Here is a 21,621-nt window from a genome sequence, read left to right as displayed (position 1 = left end):
AGTCCTTACTCAGCCGTACAGGAGAATATGGGGGATAAAGCCCTGTAATTCCCCTGCTGAGTCTTGGCCAGATTGTTATTGCAGGGACAGCAGGGGCTACTTGCTGCTGGCAGCGAATGAGTAAGAAGCGCCGGGAGTGGGAGAAGCCCTAGTTCTGTTCCCCCCCCCACAGAGTAGCTGTCTGGGCACAGGGAGGAGAGAAAGCTGTTCTGGGAAAAGGAGGGAAATATTGTATTCCAAGTTCCCCAGAGGAAGGAAAGCAGGGTGGAGCTGTGACTCTCTGGGTCTGCCCCTGGGACAGCACAGCTCCACACAGCCCCTTACCCAAGGCAGGCTGTAAAGTTAAAATGTAGCCCATAGTGAGGTTTTAATAGTAAAGATAAGTCTTCTCTAGTTCCTTACAGCACAGAGCCCCCTTGGACAGTGGTTTTATTTTTCAGTAAGAAGTAAAACCCAAGGACTAAAATCTGCTCTCAGATGCACCTGTATAAATCTGCTATCTCCATTGCCGCCAGGGGCATTACTTCAGATTTATACTAGTGTCAGGAAGAGCAGAATTTGGCTCCAAGTTTTCAGTTTGTCATGTGCACAAAATATACCTGGGGGCAGATTGCCCTCCGCCTTGTGCCAGTTTTACTTTGCTGACTTCACCTGCTACTCCTGATCCATGCCAGGGTTAGGGTGAAGAAGCCTCTAATGTTCCGTCCCAGTTAGGTAACTGCCTTCCCCGCTTTGTTCTTTTATAGAATGGATCTAACCCCAGATAATACTCTCTGGGTTGGGGCCTGGTGGATAGGATTCCTGGGTGCTGGAGCTGCTGCCCTTCTCACCGCCATTCCCATTCTGGGTTACCCTCGCCGGCTGCCAGGTATACGAAGAATGAATCCTGAATAACTTCGGGGAGAACACTTGGGGATCTTCTTAATGGAGGACGGCTGCCGTGACTCATTAGCCTGTGTTTCAGTGGAGCTATTGCCTGAGCCTTGCTGCTGCTGTGATACAAACCTTGTTTCTCATTTCAGTGTCACAGAGTTGATACGTCTATGGATGAGGCCATGCAAATTGGCTGCTTTAGGTTGGAGCGGAAAGAACTTAATCATTAGATGTTAATTACTCCAGTGGGGCAGAACCCTGTTTCTTTGTTTTGTTACTAGTAGCCTGCTATTTATGCTGTCCTTTATGCCACCAGCACTTGCATTCAGGCAGTTATCCTCAGCTTGCAAGCTATACATCTCTGCCTATACACGGGGAAGGAACAAGATACAATTTCACCCATGTATTTTGTTCCCCATTAAGGTCTTTTGTTTGCTTCTCTGTCCTCCCCTCCATCTCTGTCTTTTGTCTTTTGTTCTCATTTGCTGAACATTTGAGATAATGTGACATTTTCTGCCTGTCCCGCAGATGTGCATAATACTTTGATTGTCATTAACACCTACGGGCTGACTCCTCCAATTTTGAGATATGCCTGACTAAATGTTGCCCTTCTGGATGAATGCCAATGAATGAGGAAACAATAGGCTGGGAAAAAAGTTCTTGTATTTTAAAGTGTAATTTATACATTGATTTCACATCTTCCATTTCACAGCCACCTGTCTTCCCAGTGTTTCGTTGTCTTTCTCTGTTCCGCCCCTTTATGCTTCTTATGAACGAGTAGAGAGAAAGTGGGATAAATGTGAGACAAAGGAATTGGAGAGAGAGAGGGCTTCAAAGGAATAAATTGGAGTCAAGCACCCAACTCCCATTAACTTTCAAAGCTGCTCTTTGTTGGGAAATGGTAAAACATTTGCACAAAAGTGTCCCATGGAAAAAATTTTGCAGGAAAAAAAATCCTCTTTTACATGGAAACATTTTTGTTGAGCATTTTCTGACTAGCTGAGTCATATTAGCATCAGGTTTATACTACAGTGCTTTTTTCCCTCATGAATTTGCTACTTGTGTGGCACATAAACCCTCCTCTCATATAGTCTCTATTTCCTACATCAATGTTTTCAGGATCCCAGCGCTACATCATCATGAGAGTCTCTGAGACTCATCAGCTGAAAGACGGGAGCCAAGAAATGGCATCGGATCCCGCCTTTGGGAAAACAGTTAAAGACCTTCCACGGTGAGTACCTTTGCGTGTGCATGACATTCAGAGAGCTCTTACCAAAATTAGGGAAATGGTCCCAATTTCATCTGGCTTTCTACAATAATAATTGAAATACTTTGCAATACCTGGGGCTTGATCCTGAAGGATGCTACTGAAATCAGTTTGAGTTGATGACACTCCGCATCTTCCAAGATCAAGCCAATCATCCCCAAAGCACTTTACAAACATTAATACTATAATGCTCCTGTACAGATCGGTATCATCAACCCCATTTTACAGATTCAATGGTAGAGCCAGGAATAAATCTAGGAACTTTAGTCACCAAATGCAGCTCCATAGTTGACATGGGGACAATTTACATTCCTGGAACTGTTTGTGTTTCAGCCTTTGAAATAAACCCAAGTTCAACGATGGTCCAGTGCATACAGCATCTCAGTGTGTTACAGCAAGTGTTACCTGTAAGATTGTTTTCATAAGCACAGTTTTGTGGCCACAGAGACCCACGTACCATCCGGGATATGTGACATGGTGGGTTTTACAGCAGGTGGCTTAATACCAATCACAACTGTAGGCTAAACCAGTGTTTCTCAACAACCGGTACGTGGACCGACACTGGTCCCTGAGATCTCCCTGACACAGTTTAGGAAGGAGCAAGGTGGTCCCTGGTACCAAAAAGTTTGAGAAACACTGATCTAAACTACATGCACAGGCACTATCTTTTGATTCTTCCCCTTAAACTTGTATTATTGCTTATAAACTGCTCACTCTGCATCACTGCTCACTTGTTTATTGTCCAGTGTTTCCTCATCTTTGTCTTCTCTGAGCTTTTCTTATTTTCCTCTTATTTTAGTCCCATGTTGGCTTCCTCATATGTCCCTATAATGTTCATCTTTGTTTCCTTTTCTTGCTCATAGCAAGTCTAATACAATATCTCTGTTTCAAATCTATTTCCTGTTGTCCTAGTTTTATCTCGGTTTCATTTCTGTTTTATTCCATTTCCTTTCTCCTCTGTCAATCAGCTTCTTTGTGTTTTTCCCTCTATTCTCTCCTTATGCAAAGTAGCCGTGGCAGAGTGCAGGACCAGGACTAGGACCAGTCTTCAGCTCTCTGTGTAGGCACACACACAGGTTATGTCTATACTATGGCCTAGGGGTGTAATTCCCCTGCTTGTGTACACATATACTCGCACTAGCACTCATCAAGCTAGTGTGACTATAAAGAGCAGTGTGGCCAAGGTAGCATGGGTAGCAGCAGTGGAGGCAGGGCTGAGCTGTGTCTCATCTGCTACTTCCCATGTTACCGCAGCTACACTGCTATTTATAGTCACAGTAGCTTGATGAGAGAATCACACCCTTAGCTCATAGTGTAAACGTAGCCACACACACACACAGGCCAAAATCCAGTTTAATTGGAAATTGTTTTCTGGAAACGTAAAGCAGGAAATGTCAATGAACAATTGACCTAAATAAGATACAGGTAACATCTGATTACTGAGAGTCAGAATTTCTCTGTGCTGTTTTCAGTTAGCATTTAGCTGGAGGAGTGTGGGAGACAGAAAGGGCCATGATACCAATTGGCAATGTTTGGGAGTTATTGAATGATGCTATTGCACGTGACGTTTGAAGTTCTGTTTTAACTGAATGTACAGGAGTTGGATCTTGGAGAAATGCTCTGTGTTAGTTGTGATGCACTTTTTTTGTAGAAGCTGAGTATAACACCAGCAACTATATGTTTACTTTCTCAACCTCTCCAAGTATCATTCTTAGATACAACTACAGGCGACAGGTTATACCCACACAATGCAAACAAAAATAATAGCTGCTGCAGAACCATAATCCTGTTACTAAGGGTCATTTGTGAATTTTAGAATCATTAACTTCCTCTGCACATGAAAAGGAGGATTGAAACAGAGATGCACAGGAGAATTTACCTCATACAATAGCCAACTTTGATTGACTCTAAGCAACTATTCACACAGGGCAACACCAAAGCAGTTCACCAGGGGTTAAGTATGTTTTGTGAAGAATATTGCATTGAACCGATTTCCACCTTGTTATTAAATGAAATTCTTGACCGAGTGCCATTTTTGGAGGTCATGACTCGCCACACGGAAATTACATTCAAAAACTGCATTTAAATAATATTAAGGGAGCTGTATCTAAACTTCAGTGCTTCACACTCTACAGGCCTCACCGAAACAAAACTCTGATTGACCTCAGGGGAGCTTTGCCTGAGTGAGGGCTGCAGGATCAGTTCATTGGCCTTGAACATTCCTTAATGTGCCTAGTCCCTGGAGAACACATGGCAAATAATTAGAGGTGGGCAAACCAGATCATATAAAATAGGAGCCAGTCTAGACCTGAATGTATTTTTATGCATCTTAAAAAATGAGTCAGTTGTCCCTTTTATTAAAAAAAAAAACCCAACTGTACATGCTTCTGTGTTTTCTGGTTTGCTTTGAGAGAAGAGGAAATGCCCTAAAGGGAAGTTGTTTTAGAGGAATGGATCACATCTGTAAACGAGGCAGCTTTAGATGAATGGGCTGATGTGTCAGTTACAAGGGCAAAAGGCAGCTTAATTTTATAGGAGCACTGTTCCAGTTTTATGTTAATTAGGGGTGGGACTCTGGCACATTTACTCATGTTCTATAGAGTAAGAGGATTCCATTGAGATATGTGGAATTACCTGTAGAATAAGGTGCCACTCAATGAAGTCCAAGTAGCCTGACTCTGCTCCTGAGAAAGCACGTACTGCTTAATACATGATGCTATTCTCGCAGCCAGCAACCACCAAGAATGAAACCAATATGATGAAACAGTCGATCAGTGAATTGTGGCTTGATTCCTGGTTCAGAAAGGCTTCATAAAAGTAGCATTTTTTTTCTACTTCCCTCTGCCGATTTCTATCACATATTCCACTTTAGTAGTGCACATGAAAAAGTCCACTGGTGTCAATCCAATAGAGATTTAAACAGAATATACAAGAGACACGCTTGATAAATAGTTTGCTGGGGCTGATCAGAGTAGGGGAGTTTTATACAAAGTTGATAAACATCTGTTTTATGAGGATTGCTCATTGGTATATCAGGCATGCACAATGTACTGATCTCCAAAACAAAGAGCTGAGGTCAATATTACATTCCTGCCTTTTGGATTACCTGCGGGGAGGAAGCATTGGTTTGCATCACAACTTTAACACTGTTTTAGCTTTGGAAAGGGAGGAAGTTCACTGCGTTTCATTTAGTGCTTTTTAACAATAATCCTTTCAAAAGATGAAAAAGTCCCCATGCCACATGCACTAAGATGATGTAAACATAAGTGTACAGATTTTAAGTAGCATGTTATTGGCTTATTAAAATATTAGTAGACCGTGAATGCTATGACAACCCATTATCCCTATTCTGCACAGGTGAGTAGATCCTGCTCGTGGTCTCAGTGAAGTCAACAGGACTATTTGCATGAGTAAGGGCTACCCATATGGGTAAGCGTTGTGGGATCAGACTTTAATATATAGCAGGCCTTATCCCTGGGAAATGGTGAGTTTCCTCAGCTCCCAGTGAATTCAAGAATTGAGGACATCCAGGACTTCTCAGGAGTTGTGCAGCAGCTGCCCTGGATCCAAACCCATTAATATTTTGTATTGGGCACTACCTCTCAGGATCAGTCCCTACATGTGTTAGCAATAGAAGACGGGGTAGATCCTCCGATGGTGTCACTGGAACTACCTTGATTTTACACCAGTTAAGGATCTGACGCATACACCTTCACTCTGCAGGCAAAAATGGCTCTCCTGTGATGGAATAACTACTGTCCTACTGTTCTATTTTCTCTTGAGCGTAGAAGATAGGAGCTATCACACAATATACACAATCAGCCATATGTTTTCTAGTCAAGAGATTAGGCATTACGCTTCCAAATAAAATGCAGTCATGCAGATTAATTTCTTCCATGTTACAGTTAAGGGAAATGATTGGGGAAAAAAATAAAAGGTCATCCCTGGAAGAATATTCAAGGAATTAAACTGATTCTAACAGTTGGAGAGAACGGTTGCAATAGGGTCCTATAAAATTACATTATAGGAATTTATCATTTTTCTTTCTTTCTTTTCTTGATTGTTTGGGCGTAAAGAAATCATAGACGGCACAGTGGTAGTCACTCATAAATATCTAAATGCCCAAAACGTGTGATGCAGAGACCCCGCATTAGAACTGGCCAGAAAACAGAACTTCCCTCCCACTGAAAATGTTTCAATTTGTTAGGGGGAAAAAAATCTCAATTCAGGGCGAAAAGTGAATAATTTGAAATGTTTCATGGGATGAAAAATTCCATTTCAGGAGAATCAAAATGGAGGCTGACCAACTCCCTGGTGCCCAACTCCACAGGCAGCCAGCTTTCCAAGGAGTAGGTAGCATGGAGTGGCTGCTGCTCAGGGAACCAGAGCAGACAGCCCTGGGAAGCAGCTGCCCCGGGAGTTCAGAAGCTGCCTGGGAAACATACGGAGGCTGGCCCACCTACCTGCCTGCCTGGTTTCCATCGAAAGTTTTGATGGAATCAATACGCTCCCACATTGTGATTTCATCTACTCAGCATTTTCCAGCAGAAAAGAGTTCCATCCGAAATGTTTTGACCAGCTCTACTTATGTGACATCTAGTTTCATGGCAGTAGTTTTGCCCCCATTCCACATTCTCTCCAAAGCAATAAGCAACTGTCAAGTGATTTTGACATAAAACACACATGCACATCATCTGTCTGTATGGAGAGCTCTGATGAGTCCATCACTCGCTGTCATTCCAGAGATAACCAGTATGTTCCAAATTGCTTTTGGCAGGACTTTTCATTACACATAACAGCCTCAGAGGGGAGCAATTGGAGTAGGCTAATAGAGTTACATGACAGAATTTCAAGCCAGTTAACAAAAGAAATCCCAGCAAAGCAGTGTAGATTTCCTAATTCAATATCCCAGATAGAGGAGGAGAACTGAGACTATCAAGCAAGCCCGGGGCTTTTTCTGTATCCAACAGAAGGATCACTGCTGAATCATCTTTCTGCATAAATATGGCACATGGCAAATTGTCTGGAATGTCTGCTTTCCCCTAATAATTCCAGTTATTTGCTAAACATACTAGTTAAACTTAAATTGTGACCCACTTTGTCTGGCCTGTGGTGATTGCTGCTTTACACTAGGACGATAAGGTCTTTATGAAAGTACTTAGAGCAGGAAATAAACTTATTAGGTTTGCATTGTAGAATAGTAAACGTGTGACACACAGGAGTGCTGGTATGAGACACAGCTTTATTTCCTGACCCTAGTCACCTGGTCCGGATCAGGGTTACAAAGATTAAGATCACTGCTTACTGGTATAATTCCCATAAACTGTAATGAGAATTGATTGTATTCAGCAGCTAGCAGAATCAGGATCTAACAGGGTATTTATTGATATGTTGTCCTTCAATTCTGACCCAATTCTGAAAGGTGCTGAGCACCCTCAGATTGTATTGCCCTGAATGGGAATTGAGGGCACTCAACGCCTTGCAGACACAAGCCCCGAATTTTCAAAACTCACCATCTAAATTGCACCCACAGAATTTGTGATTTCACCATTTGTGTCTGCAAGACGCACGTTATTTTGTACCTATGATGTCAATGACTGCATATGCGACACCCGTTGTGCATATGCAGGTCCCTGTTTACTTATGTAAATATCAGCTAGGTGGGCACAACAGATGCATTCGCAAAGTCTGCAGGTGCAATCCAGGTATTCACTTTGGAAAATCATCATTCTACATGGATAGGCAAGTGGAAAAAATATTGAGAAACCCCTACAACCCTGAGTAGGTGGAGAGGGAGTGGTCAGAGAGGGGTGCGGCTCCTTGGCGCCATGGCTGAATCAGCATGAGGAGAGAAGCATGCTGCATTTTTAAAGAGCTGCATCAACTATTTCCTTTCTTTTTTCTTCCAGTGAAAGGTGGGGCAGCTGGGTACCACCCTTATGCAAGGATGAGCCTAAAGACCCCCCTCTAGCCCTTTAGATTCAGAGAGACAATAACAAAGTAAAACTGCACCACTCAATGCAATTGCATCATATTTGTCTTTTCTGTATGCCTCTTGGACTCGACAGATCATTATTGCTGCTTCTGAAGAACCCTACCTTCATCTTCCTATGTTTAGCTGGAGCAACTGAAGCCACGCTCATTGCGGGAATGTCTACTTTTGGACCCAAGTTCCTTGAGTCACAGTATAGTTTAAGTGCCTCTGAAGCTGCTACCTTGTTTGGTAAGAAAAGAGATTTTCAATCATGTCCATGTAAATTTTATATTGTCTAAAAATACTAAAATCTCATGATCAAGGAGATGATCTCTTTTATCACAGAGTCAAATGCAATACTGACACTATGCGGTAATTACACTGTGTGTATCATGTAAAATGTGGCTGCAATCTTAGATATAAATGGCTCTTTCCGACCCAGCAGACCTGCACCGTGTGTATAGTCAGTGTTATATCTACTAACTTTAGTGGGAAATGTTTTTCCAACTTTTACACCAGTTGGTCCTGCCAAACCAACACAAAGTGAGCTGGGGTTTGTTGCTTTTTGTGCACCATCAAGAGAACTGTCAATAGTGGTATCTAAGTATTTACTCAAGTGCAAATGAGGAGAGCATCTGAGCTGCAGAACCTGTATTACTGGTAACATACAGCTGGAAAGAACCCAGCTTCACTCTTAGACCCCAGGCTGAGTTTGCAGGCCAGCCAATTAGAAAAATGCTATTCTTGGAGAGTCATTTTTCAGGGCAGAACTGCACTATATGCAGAAAATATTTCTTTATTTTCTCAGATTTTCCCAGAGCTGCTACTGAAGGCAGAAGGTATCTTTTCTTTTCTTTTCTTTTCTTTTCTTTTCTTTTCAAGTCCTTTAAATTCCTATCAAGAAACAAGCATAGGCCAGTGGCACAGAAGGAATTACAATTGTGCCAACTCCATAGTGTATTTATTCAGACAAATAGAAACTCCCTTCCTGATATTTATAGGTTTGTTTTTTTCCCCCTAGGTTATCTTGTTGTGCCAGCGGGGGGAGGAGGCACATTCCTGGGAGGATTCATCGTGAATAAGTTTAAGCTTCGCTGTTCCGGAATCATCAAATTGTGTTTACTTTGCACAGTGACAAGTCTCCTGGCTGTTTTCATATTTTTCATTCATTGCCCTAACATGCCTATGGCGGGAGTAACGCATATGTACAACCGAAGGTAATAATAATGATCACAGTTCCTGTCAGTCGTGTGTTGTGATGGTACAGAAACACAAGGATAAACCTGAGTAATCAACACTGAGATTAATATTAATGCACTACAGAATAATGTCGCTGCATGGTTGCAAAGCCAACCTTATAGGTATGTTCCAAGTGTATGACTACACACAGCCTAGCACCTTCCAGCATCCCACTACCTTAGCATCCCCTCTCACACACCCCTGTGCCCTCCTTCTCCTCTTAGGTCTGATCTACACTTGGGGGTGGGAGGGTTGATCTAAGTTAAGCAACTTCAGCTACGTGAATAAAGTAGCTGAAATCGAGGTACTTAGATCTACTCACCGCAGTGTCTTCACTGCGGTGAGTCGACTGCTGCCGCTCCCCCGTCAACTCCGCCCGCGCCTCTTGCTCCGGGTGGAGTACTGGAGTCGACAGGAGAGCGCTCGGCGGTCAATTTATCGTGTCTAGGCTAGACGCAATAAATCGTTTCCCGCTGGATCGATCGCTGCCCATCGATACAGCGGGTAATGTAAACAAGCCCTTATTCCACCCCACCCAGCCCTGGAAGATATGGTTAAAGGAACATCTGCTGACTAATCCACTGTTTCCTTTAGCATCTTACTGGAAAGCAGCCTAAACCTGACAGCAGCGTGCAACACTGAATGTGACTGTCTAAGGGAGATCTACAGTCCAGTCTGTGGAAGTGATGACATCATGTATTACTCTGCCTGCTATGCAGGGTGCAAAAAAAAGTCAATCCTCGATAGTGGCAAGACGGTATGGTTTGAAGAACCCAGGTGTTAGCAAAGAACATTAGTTAGCACATCCGCCTTCATAAATTCTGGCCAGCCTTGATGAAGTTACATTAAGTTTATTCAGGTTTTGAGTTTTGCTTTAAAGCTGATATAAACTGTAGAAGGCCCCCCTGTGAATACATAGCATTCGTGAGCGTTGGGCACCAACTGAGATACAAGTACTCTGGTTATGCTTCTCTGCTCTGCACTGACCTAGTCCTGCTGTTCCATTTTGGAGTTTGAAGTTCCAAATGTTATTACTTAGGACTCTAGACTCCATGCAATGGGTCAGATTCTGCTCTCAGCTGCACTGATGTAAATCCTGCATAACTCATAGATTCATAGATTTTACGGCCAGAAGGGACCACCATGATCATCTAGTCTGACCTCCTGCACATCATAGGCCACAGAACCTCCCCCACCCATGCGTGTAATAGACCCCCCAACCTATGGCTGAGTTACTGAAGCCCTCACATTATGATTTAAAGAACAGAGAATCCACCATTTACTCTAGTTCAAACCCACTTGTGCCCCGTGCTCCCTCGCTGCAGAGGAAGGCTAAACCCCCTCAGGGTGTCTGCCAATCTGACTTGGGGGAAATTCCTTCCTGACCCCAAATATGTTGATCAGTTAGCTCCTGAACATGTTGGCAAGACTCACCTGGGAAAGAATTCACTGTAGTAACTCAGAACCCTCTACATCTGGTGTCCCATCTCCTACAGAGGTTGGAGATATTTGCTACTAGCAGTTGCAGATGGACCACATGCCACTGTAGGCAGTTTCATCATACCATCCCCTCCATACATTTATCAAGCTCAGTCTTGAAACCAGTTAAGTTTTTTGCCCCCACTGGTCCCCTTGGAAGGCTGTGCCAGAACTTCATTCCTCTGATGGTCAGAAATCTTCATCTAATTTCAAGCCTATATTTGTTGATAACTGAACTGAGCTCTGAATTTACACGGGTAGAACTGGGAACTGAATTTGTCCCATTGTGTGCACATAATTCCCATTCTCAGAGCAAAGTTTGTCCCATTGTGTGCTCTTAATCCCCTGTTAGTATTTTGTGCACATAGGGGACAGTGTGTGGGAGGGTGTTCACGCTATGCAATAACTAATGTTTCCAGAGTTCAGAGCAGTCTTGTGAAGTTCATTGCCACCCGACCTGATAATATCTGCACTGGAAACTGGCATAATTCTTGGCCCTGCTGTGGTTGCCTTATTCTGCTCCAAGAGCAAAACCCAGCTGTAAAAACAGCTGATCTGACCATGTTCAATTCTAGTTATGGCCCAAATGATGCCTATAGAAACACTGTCTCTTTGGGAAATTGACAAGGTGTTTGTTTCCCAGGTTTACTATGAATGTAGCTGTGTCCTGGAGAATGATCCCAGTGGTTCTGCCCAAGCGATTCCAGGGAAATGCACTTCCTCCTGTGAGAGAACTCTCCTGCTGCTTTTCATGTTTTTTGTGATTTTCTTTACATTCCTATGCAGCATTCCGGCGCTGACCGCAACTCTACGGTAAGCAGTGGAACCTTCTCTTTACTGTACAAAGCTCCCATTTCAGCAGGAAGTAATTGAATGCAAACATTTTCATTTTATCCTAGTAATTGTGATACAGGGCCTGATGAAAATGGCCCAGTTTTCAGGGTGTTGAAGATATCGAGCGTGATTCTCCATTCAGTCCAGTTGTGAGCACAATTGAGCACTTGCGCCTGTATGTAGTTCATTTGTGCCCTCAGTGAGGTAGTTAGATGTGCAAATATCCAGATTTGCCCTCACAATTCCCAAAAATGTGGACACAAGTTTTGCGGGTGCACATTATGTCCACAAAAAGGGAGAATGAGCCTCATTCTGGCTGAAAATATATCCCTTTATCATCAGAGTACACTGTTTGATGGTATTATGGGGTGTGGAGAGGCTCTTCTCTTTGGTGCTGGTCAGCTGCTACTACTTCATGTCAACATTTTAAAATTCGAACTTTGTGTACTCTAGGTGCGTCTCCGACCAACAGAGATCATTTGCACTAGGAATCCAGTGGATTGTAGTAAGAACTCTAGGTATAGTATGGAGTGAATGTGTATGTCTTTCAGATTGTATTTGTAAAACACTTATCGCAGGAGTGTCCATGGGCCAAATACAGATAGTTTAAGGGCAGGGGAATGGGGATACGTGATGTTTGAGTGGAGGATGTTTTCTCTCACCTACCTACACTATTCATAAACATCCAATCCTGTTTGCATGTAATTTGCAAACAGGAAAAAAAAAGAGCTAAATTTTGCAGCTAGATTGTTCACGGTGAATAGCTCACCCAGCTCTAGAGATAACTTAATACAGAACAGCAAAGCTTCATACAATATCATTAGCTTGAGTTTAACGCCAGCCAGGACACCAAAAGTTCCTGGGGGTCCTGGTGGGGATGCAGATTTGAACTCTTACCAAGTGTCATGTGCTGAAGTGAGATCTCTTGTTAACCATATAAACTGGCTGTTGGACGGAAAACTAAAACTCCCATAACATGTTTCCAAAGGAGTAAACAATAGCAGTGGGCAACTGCTCATTCCAAGAAGAAAATGGGCTGTGTTGTCCAAGGCCCTGGATAACTACGTAAGTCATTGCTGAGTTCATAGGCTGGGGTTTTCAAAGGAGCTGATGGGCATTAGTCACCCAACTCAGTAGGGCTTGGGTGCCTAACTCCTTTAGGCTCTTTTGGAAATTCCAGCCATACAGGTTGCAGTGTAGCTTACTCAGTCACTGTACCTGCAAAACCCGACACATTGTTTCGAAAGTGCTTTGGGCTACCTTGAGGATGATAGATAGAAGTTATATCAACTGATGTTCCATTCTGTCTTCATGCAGGAGCCATTCCCGGTCCTATTGCCTTTGGCTCAATGATTGATCTATCATGTCTGGTGTGGCAGGACCAGTGTGGAGAACAAGGTTCTTGCTACGTTTACCAGAACTCCGCCATGAGCCGATACACTCTGGTTGCTGGAATTATCTACAAGGTGATGCCCAGTTACTATTTCACTTTCACATCTCCTAGCCTGTGCTTTTTTGCTGATGACTGGTTAGATGAGCAGCTCCAACTGTGGCAGAATTTTGGAAACCTCTGGTATGCTGTTCTGATCACAGCATGAATCCTACCTTCACCCAACTTTGGTGTGAAAACACAGCAAAGTGTTTTTCCCTACATGCAAATATTCCATTTATGATTCACAATTTAACAACTCTCTGGGTACCATCATTCTCCTGACTTCATATTATTTTCCAAGCTAAATGTTTTTCCTCTAAAATTTTAGGGGGAAGACTCCACAAAACCCACATTTTATTAAAATCACTCACTCTAGAAGTGGAGTTGAGTATATAAATGCAGTCTGTTAGCTAGTGTGTCTCAGGTCACTCTGCTCATGCTGTAAAGAAGAGTTAATAGCCATTCTCTGATCACTGCTCGAAAATGTCAAGAGGGTGAATGTTTCAGTATTTATGAGCAGAAAGCATTGTTTTAGCTCTGTCCAAATTGGCACCTAGCTTGCAGGTCACAATAGGAATCAGCAGCTGTGGTGAGAAGGTATGTGTATAGCAATGCTAGTATACATGGCAAAATACTATAGGTCAGATCCTCAGCTGCTCTAAATCCATGTAGCTCAGAGCAATGTGGTTCCAGGTGTTTTAAATGGCTGGAGCATTCCTCTAAGGTCCCAGTGCACTACTGTCATGGAGTCAGGTGATCAGAGAATCTAGCCCCTGCTACATGCAGTTCCTGGGCATGCAGGGTTGTACACTCCCCAATCCAGTCTTCCCCCAGCTACTCAGCAAACATACCTACTGGTGACAATGAGGCCTTCGAAGCCATGGAATTGCCCCTTGATGTATTCACAATCTCGCAAGCTGGGAACTTGAATCATACATAATTGTCAAGAACAAGGTAAAGAGCAGACCTGCCCCACCCCAATCCGAACAGTCCTTCATTTAAAAACAAATCCCAGCTGCAAGAAAACCAGTTTGTTTCCAAAATAATGGCACGGTTCTAGCCATGGTCCTTTTTACATACAGGGTTTGATGCTATGTGATGATAGGTCATGACTGCAAAGTTCAGCTTCAGAGCTGAACTTTCCTGAAGCTGCAGTGGTTAAAATGGAGGGTTTGGGGTCAGTCTGTTAGAAAGATGACAATGGGAGGCCATGTGTGAAGTTTATAGGTGATCTTCATCATCGTCAGGGATTGTTTGATGTGGATGAATCCCCCTCCATAATACTAATGGGTAGTCACTACCCCCTACAGCATAGTACAGTGTCGGTCTAAAAAGTATGACCATAAATTGTGTGTGTAATGGCATGAACTTTTACTTGTAATTTGCATCATGCTAAGCACTACTCACCATGGTACCAAGAGCTTCTAAAATAAGGCTTTCGGGCCTCACCCTTATGCAGTCTTGCTTTGCTGCCTCTACATTCAAGGGAACTATGCAGATTAACTGGCTGCTCACTGAGGTTTCATGCGCATTTCTAAAAAGTAGGCATGCACACCTGCTCATAATCAACTGGAGCATATTCCCAGAGCCACATACTAATATATTTTCCCAGCTAATCTCTTCCTTGTCTTTATAATCCAGCCAAATCCTCCTGCACAGCTCACCTGCATATCAGATTGTCTTTATGACTCCCTCGTAACATGTTCAAACTCTTTGAATCTGGATCTGGGAAGCCTGGAGGGAGCTACTCAGCCGCTGTTAATTGACGTAGCTCCATTGGCACTAGCAACACCACTGTCTTCACGGTTGCTATGCTGATTTACATCAGTTGAGGATCTGGCCCTGGGTTTTTAAATAAGTTAGAGTCATGCTGGGTATTAAAAGTGGCTCTACCAGTAACAGGGGATGTCTTGATGATTACAGGTGGTTGGAACAGTCTTCTTCCTGCTGGCCTGTTTCCTTTACAAACCGCCTCCCCCAGAATCCCTACCAGGGAGCTCAGCTGCTTCGGAAAATGGGAACTGTGTCCTCCAAGAGAACAAATCATCTCTCCAGACCCAAGCTGCTGACTAGCACTGTAAATACTGCAAGGGACTTTCTCAGCCTCAGACATACCATGTCAAGATATTGTTCTATTCCTGTTTTTATGATTACTATTATTATTACTATTGCTTTACACTTTTGTGTTTCTATTTAAAGAAGGATATTTGAAGTAAGTTCTGGTTTGGCATAACATTTTCTGAATGGCAGAAGCACACGAGAGGATCTGTGCATTGATGCCATATGAGGATCTGTGCATTGGTGCTAGACACTGTTATTTTACTCACTGGTATCTTTATAGCACTTCTATAACAAACCTGAACCACACTAAAGGGAACCACTGTGGGACAAAGTCTCAGCTGGTGTAAACTGTTGGATTATTTGTGGTCCTTGAGCTATTGTGCTGTTTGACACAGAAATACGTAAGATATGGATCTATGCAATGTTTTGTTTATTCTGCTCTGTAAAGACATTGTTTTTAAGTACGCAGAAAAATCAGAACTAATTTAATTTTTCTTAGACTGCTAGTTTAAAGAGAAACCTAACATAGCGACAGACTTTATTGTAGGAAGCTAATGAAAAGATCACCCAGATTCTCAGCTGATGTAACTAGACATAGCTCTGATTTCAGTGGAGCTACGCTGATTTGCACCAGATGATGATCTGATCCATTGTTTGCAAATAAACTGGGCCACATTTTCAAAAATGCCCTTTAAATATGCACTGCAGTATTAACCGTATGTTGTTGGCAAGACCAAGCAATGGATTTTCAGCATCTAATGGCCAGATTTCTGGGTGGCTGTCTCACCCGCACCCACAAAATCAGGCAGGTGTCAAAATCTTATTTGGCTCTTCAAATGGTTGCACAAGCAAAAATTACAGGTAACAATTCAGCACTTGGATTGAGGCCCCTCTGAAGATGCAGGCCCCTGAAGTCCTTACCCTGCATAAAACTGTAGTGAAGAATTCTAGGACAATCACTAACGAGCTGTTTAATCAACCTGTAATGGTCACTACAAAATATTTAGAAAGATTTTGTAGCTACTTTGTATATTTTTTTATATTTATGTTTTTGTAAAAGGGTAAAGAAGGTTGAAAAGCTGTTTATAGTTTTTTCGCAAAGGACCAAACTTTCCCGAGCACAGCCGTCACCATTAAACACGGCCATATACCATGCCTGGTGTTTCCCATTCTACTGAGGGTGATACTGTGGTGGAGATACGGGGTTGAAGTAAAATGTCCGTTCTCTCCTTAACACTCACTGGGAATGGGCTCTGAATAAGAGTTCCTCTGCCATCCGTGAATCCTCCTCCTCCACCAAGGCCATGCAGAAGCAGCCATTAAAAGGCCCATATTTACCAACCGTTGTCACACCACAGTGTCTAGGGATGTCTACACAGCATTTTGGAGCAAACCTCTCAGCCTCAGGCTAGTTGCACTATTGCTCTACAAATAGCTGTATAGTAAACCACACATTGCAGTTGTGGCACGGGCTGGTGCTTGGGCTCTGAATCCCCCAGCACCAGCCGCAACTTCAGCAGCTTCAGCCCGAGCTGCAAGTTTAAAGCACTGTCTATACCGCAACTTTTAGAGCCATTGATCTGGGCTGAAAGGCTCACTCCAAAATGCCATGTACACCTACCCTGAGAGAGAATAGCTAGTACTGGGAAACACTGCAATGTCTCTGGTATCATAGCATGGTAACTACTGCTGAACACCGACATTCTGGAAGGCATCCCTGATCAGTAGCTCTGGGTAGTCATGGACCCATTGGTAGTGCCTGCCCAGAATAAACCCCTACGCACTGGCGCATACAGAGCCCTTGCGGTATTCTGGGTGTGGTGTCCCTCTCTCTGCTGCTTGACACCCACTCCCCATCTTACACACCTGTGGGGGTTTAAGGGGAATGACTAGGCCCAAAGAGATTAACCTTGACCAATAGTAAATGGTTCTTCATGCCCGTCAACAGTTTTCTCAGGCACCTATGAGCAAGACAACCACTATCTACAGGAGTCTGCCACTCCAGTACACTAGAAACAAGAAACTCTTCCCAATACTTTGGGTACAAGCAGTAGCCTGGTGAGTTGCATGACGTAATTTGGGGAAAATATTTTGTGCATAATGTACTTATGATGTTAGAAGTGTTTATAAATATGATATGCTTTAGTGGTGTTTATAAAATGAAATTTGTTTGAATTTATCATTTCAAGAGCAAAAGAATAGTGGTGTTTTATGATGTTAACGTGGGACTGAAAATCCTTGATTTTAATTAAATGGCAAAAAAAACCCTGTTCCTATTAGGGCAACATTTGTATATAAAAAATATGTACGTGCACATGGTATCTGAAAGGACATTTCCCCATCTCATGTGAAGTATTGTATTCCCATGATTTCACAGAAATATAAGCAATATTTAACAGGTCCTTTGTGTGTGGCTTGATCAGCTTCATTTCATTCTGAATGGTGCTTTTGAGGCAAATGGAATGAATTAGCTTAGCCATACTATAATGTGGTCACAACTGGAAAAATTGGGGCGTAGACACCTGCACCTCTCAATGAAACCAGTGAGAACTGTGGTGCTAAGCAACTCTCTGGACACAATACTTTTTAGTGCCAGATAGCTCTTTGGATTGTGATTGAAGTTTTGATACACCACCGCTTTGGTTCTCTTTTTAACTACTAACATTTTCTTCCTGCGCTCATGGAGGAAGGTTACACAAGTGGGAGTAAGGGAATGGTTGGGGTTAGGGAATGTGATCCAACACAGATTGAAGACAATGGAAAGCCTCCTGTTGACTTAATTGGGCATCGGACCTGGATCAAGATAAGCAGACACCTAAGAGGAGCGATCTGATTCTGTTTCAGAGAAAGTCCATTCTGCCACTAGACTTCTTCCATCTGTCTAGTACCTTTGGGGAAAAAGAACAGTATGAGGCCATCTCAGGTCAGTGGGCTTTTATGGAGAGAAGACTTGGTAACATGGGAATTGGATTTCCTGAACTTCTTAGGATTCATCTTACAATACTGAGCTCAGAACACAACTAGGTTTCTTGGTACTGCTCATCACTAGTTGAGATAACGTGGAAGGACAACAGCAATTCCTAAAATTAAAATGTATGGAAAAATCTAAGAACCTGGGACAACCTTAGGTCAAGGACAAGGGTGGCAAACAAGAGCCTCTTCTTGGATCTTTGTGGGAAAAGGAGGATAGGGCAGAGTGTGAGCACAACCAAACGAAACAGAATGTCAGTGTGCTTTTGCTCTGAGGAGAGATTTCTCTTCTGCGCTCAGCCCAGTTGGGACTCATTTCATTTTCTTTTCCTTGTGCCAACCTGAATGCAATGATAGGTTTATTTTTAGAAAACAAAACAGTTTTTTTTCTTGTGCCAAGTGCATTATTGTCAAATATCGAGGGACACATCATCAGCTGGCGTAAAGTGAGGTAGCTCCAGCAGAGTCAATCGAGCTACGGCACTTTTTCATTCGCTGGGGACCCAGCCCTGATTCTGCATAAGCAGGACCAGCCACCTTGCAAGGGCAAAACACGAGGTCTTTGGTTATCAGAGAAGAACAAAATGAGCAAGATCAGACCCTCACTTTCCCCCCAGTGAATTGTTTTAGGACCTGATCTTGAAATTGGAGCTGTACACACACAGCTCTGGGTCTACGAGGAGCTGCACTGACGTCAGCAGTGCTCCATGGGAGTGCAAAGGTCATCATGCATCGAGTCAACTGCAGGATCAGTTAACAATTACCACCTGCTAGGCCGAATTTTGACTCTTTCTCTTCCTTTTGTTCTCCTTGATTACGAGGACAAATAACAGCTTTGTTGGGCTTTACAGCCCTCTCCAGGTTCTTGGATGTTTAAAGCATGGCATTGGTGAACCACAGTGTACAGTACAGCTACATTAAGAGATACAAAGGCAATCAGATTGCAAATGTCTTTAAATTCATTATGTATATGTGTAATATAAACGTCTGCATTGTTTTTGTACTGGTGCATTGAAATAAAATATTAAATTAAAATGGCTTTTTAAGATCTAGTGTTGATTTTCTGGCAGGCCTTCAGCTGTTTCCGTATTTTGGCTACCATTAAATTATGGCACGTTATACTTGGCTCAGCAGGCTTCCAAACTATGGCATTCCATAATTACATTTGTCCTGGCTTCAAATGAGACTAACTACATGTCAAGTCCCTTTTATTCTTGTATCAATAAAATATTTTACTAGATCAGTCGGGTTTCCTTCTCCAGGCTCTCTCCACTCAGGTTTCATGGGAAAACTAAGAGCAGCTTTTCAATGGCGCAGATGATTCCTTACAGTGGTTTAGTTAGAGACAGGCCTAAGCTGTAAAATTTGGATCCAAGTTTCAATTCTTCCACACCCCGCACTTCCCCAAACCTGAAGTTAGGGGTGTTTGGATCTGAGATCTTGGCTTGATGCATTACAGAGACACAACCCTAGTATAAATGTTGAATCTGTATATAAGACCAGATCGCAGGACTTATGGGGGCAGCTCCATGTTCTACTAGACTTCTCTGATTTCAAGAACACTGCGTTGTTTTAAGGTGTCACAAATGAGTGGAGCCATCTGGCTGGATTTATCAGGCCTAATCCACTGTATCATCACGTCCACTATTACTGGACAGGAAAACAAAGGAGCATGTCAAATTCGCTTCTGGGTTTCTTTATTGTTTCCATAGCACATGCGTCCTGGGAGGTAGGGGGGGAAAGCATGTGTTTTTAATTGGCTCACCATAAAAATAATTATAGAGTTAATTTATGGACAAAGTTTTCACATAGTATTGAGCTTATTATATGAAACCCAGAACATCTGTGGTAATGTCTGTCCATCTCCACTGAGCTCGCCCATCCATAACCTGTCTCTTGAACACATATTTATGGCTTTGTTGTGGCTCTGTGAGCATCTGCCACAGTGGGAGTGGATTCAGAGGGGCGCAGTTCCACTGGGGGCATTCTGCCTGTGGAATAAACAGGCAGGTAGAATGACTCTGGTAGCATTGGAGGAAGGCGCCCTGTGAAGATCATCGCATTTACTACCTTTCCTTTTTGGAGGTGTGGTCTGCATTCCTTCTGCACTGTCTGCAGTTTGCTAGCAGGTGCTGTAGAGGTTAAGAGGCTATGGCCTGAGTGCACCTATCTGCGTTTTCTCCATTGTCTTCAATGCATACAAGACCCAGAATTGGAGCTGCTCCTGTCGGATCCGGGAGGGGGAGGGATGGGGACGGGAAGGTTCTTGTGCTCTCTGACCCTTGCTATCCACACACACTGTACCAGCCATCACCTGCCTGATAGTATTTTGATGGCTATCTCTGGAATGGATGATACAGGCAGAGTGAAATACATGCCCCAAAAATGTTTTGAGTTTTATTTCTCGATTCACAACATTTGTGTAGTGCTGCCACAGCACCACTAGATGGCAGTACAGACAATGCCTTTGTAAAATTCTATCGTGTCAAGGACCAGGAAAGGTGTGAAGTATGGGTAACCACTGAATGTTATTTGATATTATTTACTGTTTGTATTATGATAGGGCCTAGGGGCCAATGGAGAACGGGCCCCATTGTGTTAGGCACCATACAAACATAAATTAATAGGCTTTATTCCAGATTTACACTGGTGAACTTGGGAGTTCCTCAGTTTCAAATTAAATAAACCAATCAAGGTTCATGCTAAACCTTTAGCAAATAAAAGTGGAAACCAAAGACATTCCCATGGGGAAAAAGAGATTTCTGTCCATGATTGAGCATATGATCGGAAAAGGGAACTCAGAGAAATTCACTTTATTTTTTTAAAGCCACTTTTGATGAAATTGTATTCTAAAAAACGAAGGGCGGATAGATAAAAAAGAACAAGCCCAGGAGCAAACCCACCCCAGTATTGTAAAACTAAAACTAACCCCCGGTACTGAATCGAAAGGATTTTTAAAGGGCAGGCTCGCCATAACCTATTTTGCCGGAAAATATACGGCTGTTTGTCTCTGCAGCTTGCAACTGTAAGTTGGCCTGTAACTGCAAAATGGCTTTATAATGAAGCTTAATACCATCAGAACAAAGTGTAATAAGAGCTCACTCTTTACTACTGCTTTCCCACAATAACAACTCCTGGGAAAGGAAAGAGGAAGAAAAGAGAATATTAAAACAAACTAACAGAAGGTCCGTGCACAAAGCTGGGAGAGACAGGATGAAAGCTCAATACTGTTTAAACTGCAGGCTTTACATGTCTGGGGAAGGGGCTCAGATACCCCTGCAATGATCACAGTATAAATAGCTAGCTACATTTGGGAAGTTGGGATTGCCATTGCAAAAACACACCCTGAGGTTTTCAAAATTGACTAGCCATTTTGGCGGCCTCCATTTTTGGAGGACCACCTTGAGCTGCCTTCAGGGTATTTGCTCAGCACTTTCCAAACATCACACCTCCTTACGGGGTCTTGATTTGGACCTACAAAAGCTGAGGGGA

General features: G+C 42.9%; 1 protein-coding gene across 2 annotated transcripts in view; it reads left to right on the top strand.

Moving 5' to 3' along the window:
- Positions 1 to 19,168, top strand: part of SLCO4A1 (solute carrier organic anion transporter family member 4A1) — a 47,599-nt gene extending 28,431 nt beyond the window's left edge. For both annotated transcript variants that reach the window (XM_054045619.1, XM_054045621.1), the window contains 9 exons: positions 747 to 868; positions 1,993 to 2,104; positions 8,209 to 8,363; positions 9,136 to 9,331; positions 9,948 to 10,110; positions 11,476 to 11,645; positions 12,120 to 12,184; positions 12,984 to 13,132; positions 15,022 to 19,168. In XM_054045619.1, the coding sequence (XP_053901594.1) occupies positions 747 to 868; positions 1,993 to 2,104; positions 8,209 to 8,363; positions 9,136 to 9,331; positions 9,948 to 10,110; positions 11,476 to 11,645; positions 12,120 to 12,184; positions 12,984 to 13,132; positions 15,022 to 15,171 (1,282 nt within the window). In that variant the 3' untranslated portion in view covers positions 15,172 to 19,168. The remainder of the gene's footprint in view (positions 1 to 746; positions 869 to 1,992; positions 2,105 to 8,208; positions 8,364 to 9,135; positions 9,332 to 9,947; positions 10,111 to 11,475; positions 11,646 to 12,119; positions 12,185 to 12,983; positions 13,133 to 15,021) is intronic.
- Positions 19,169 to 21,621: the final 2,453 nt, after the last annotated feature.

Source organism: Malaclemys terrapin, chromosome 12, assembly GCF_027887155.1.
Source record: "Malaclemys terrapin pileata isolate rMalTer1 chromosome 12, rMalTer1.hap1, whole genome shotgun sequence".
Lineage (NCBI taxonomy): Eukaryota > Metazoa > Chordata > Testudines > Emydidae > Malaclemys > Malaclemys terrapin.
This window is presented reverse-complemented; position numbering and strand designations above follow the sequence as displayed.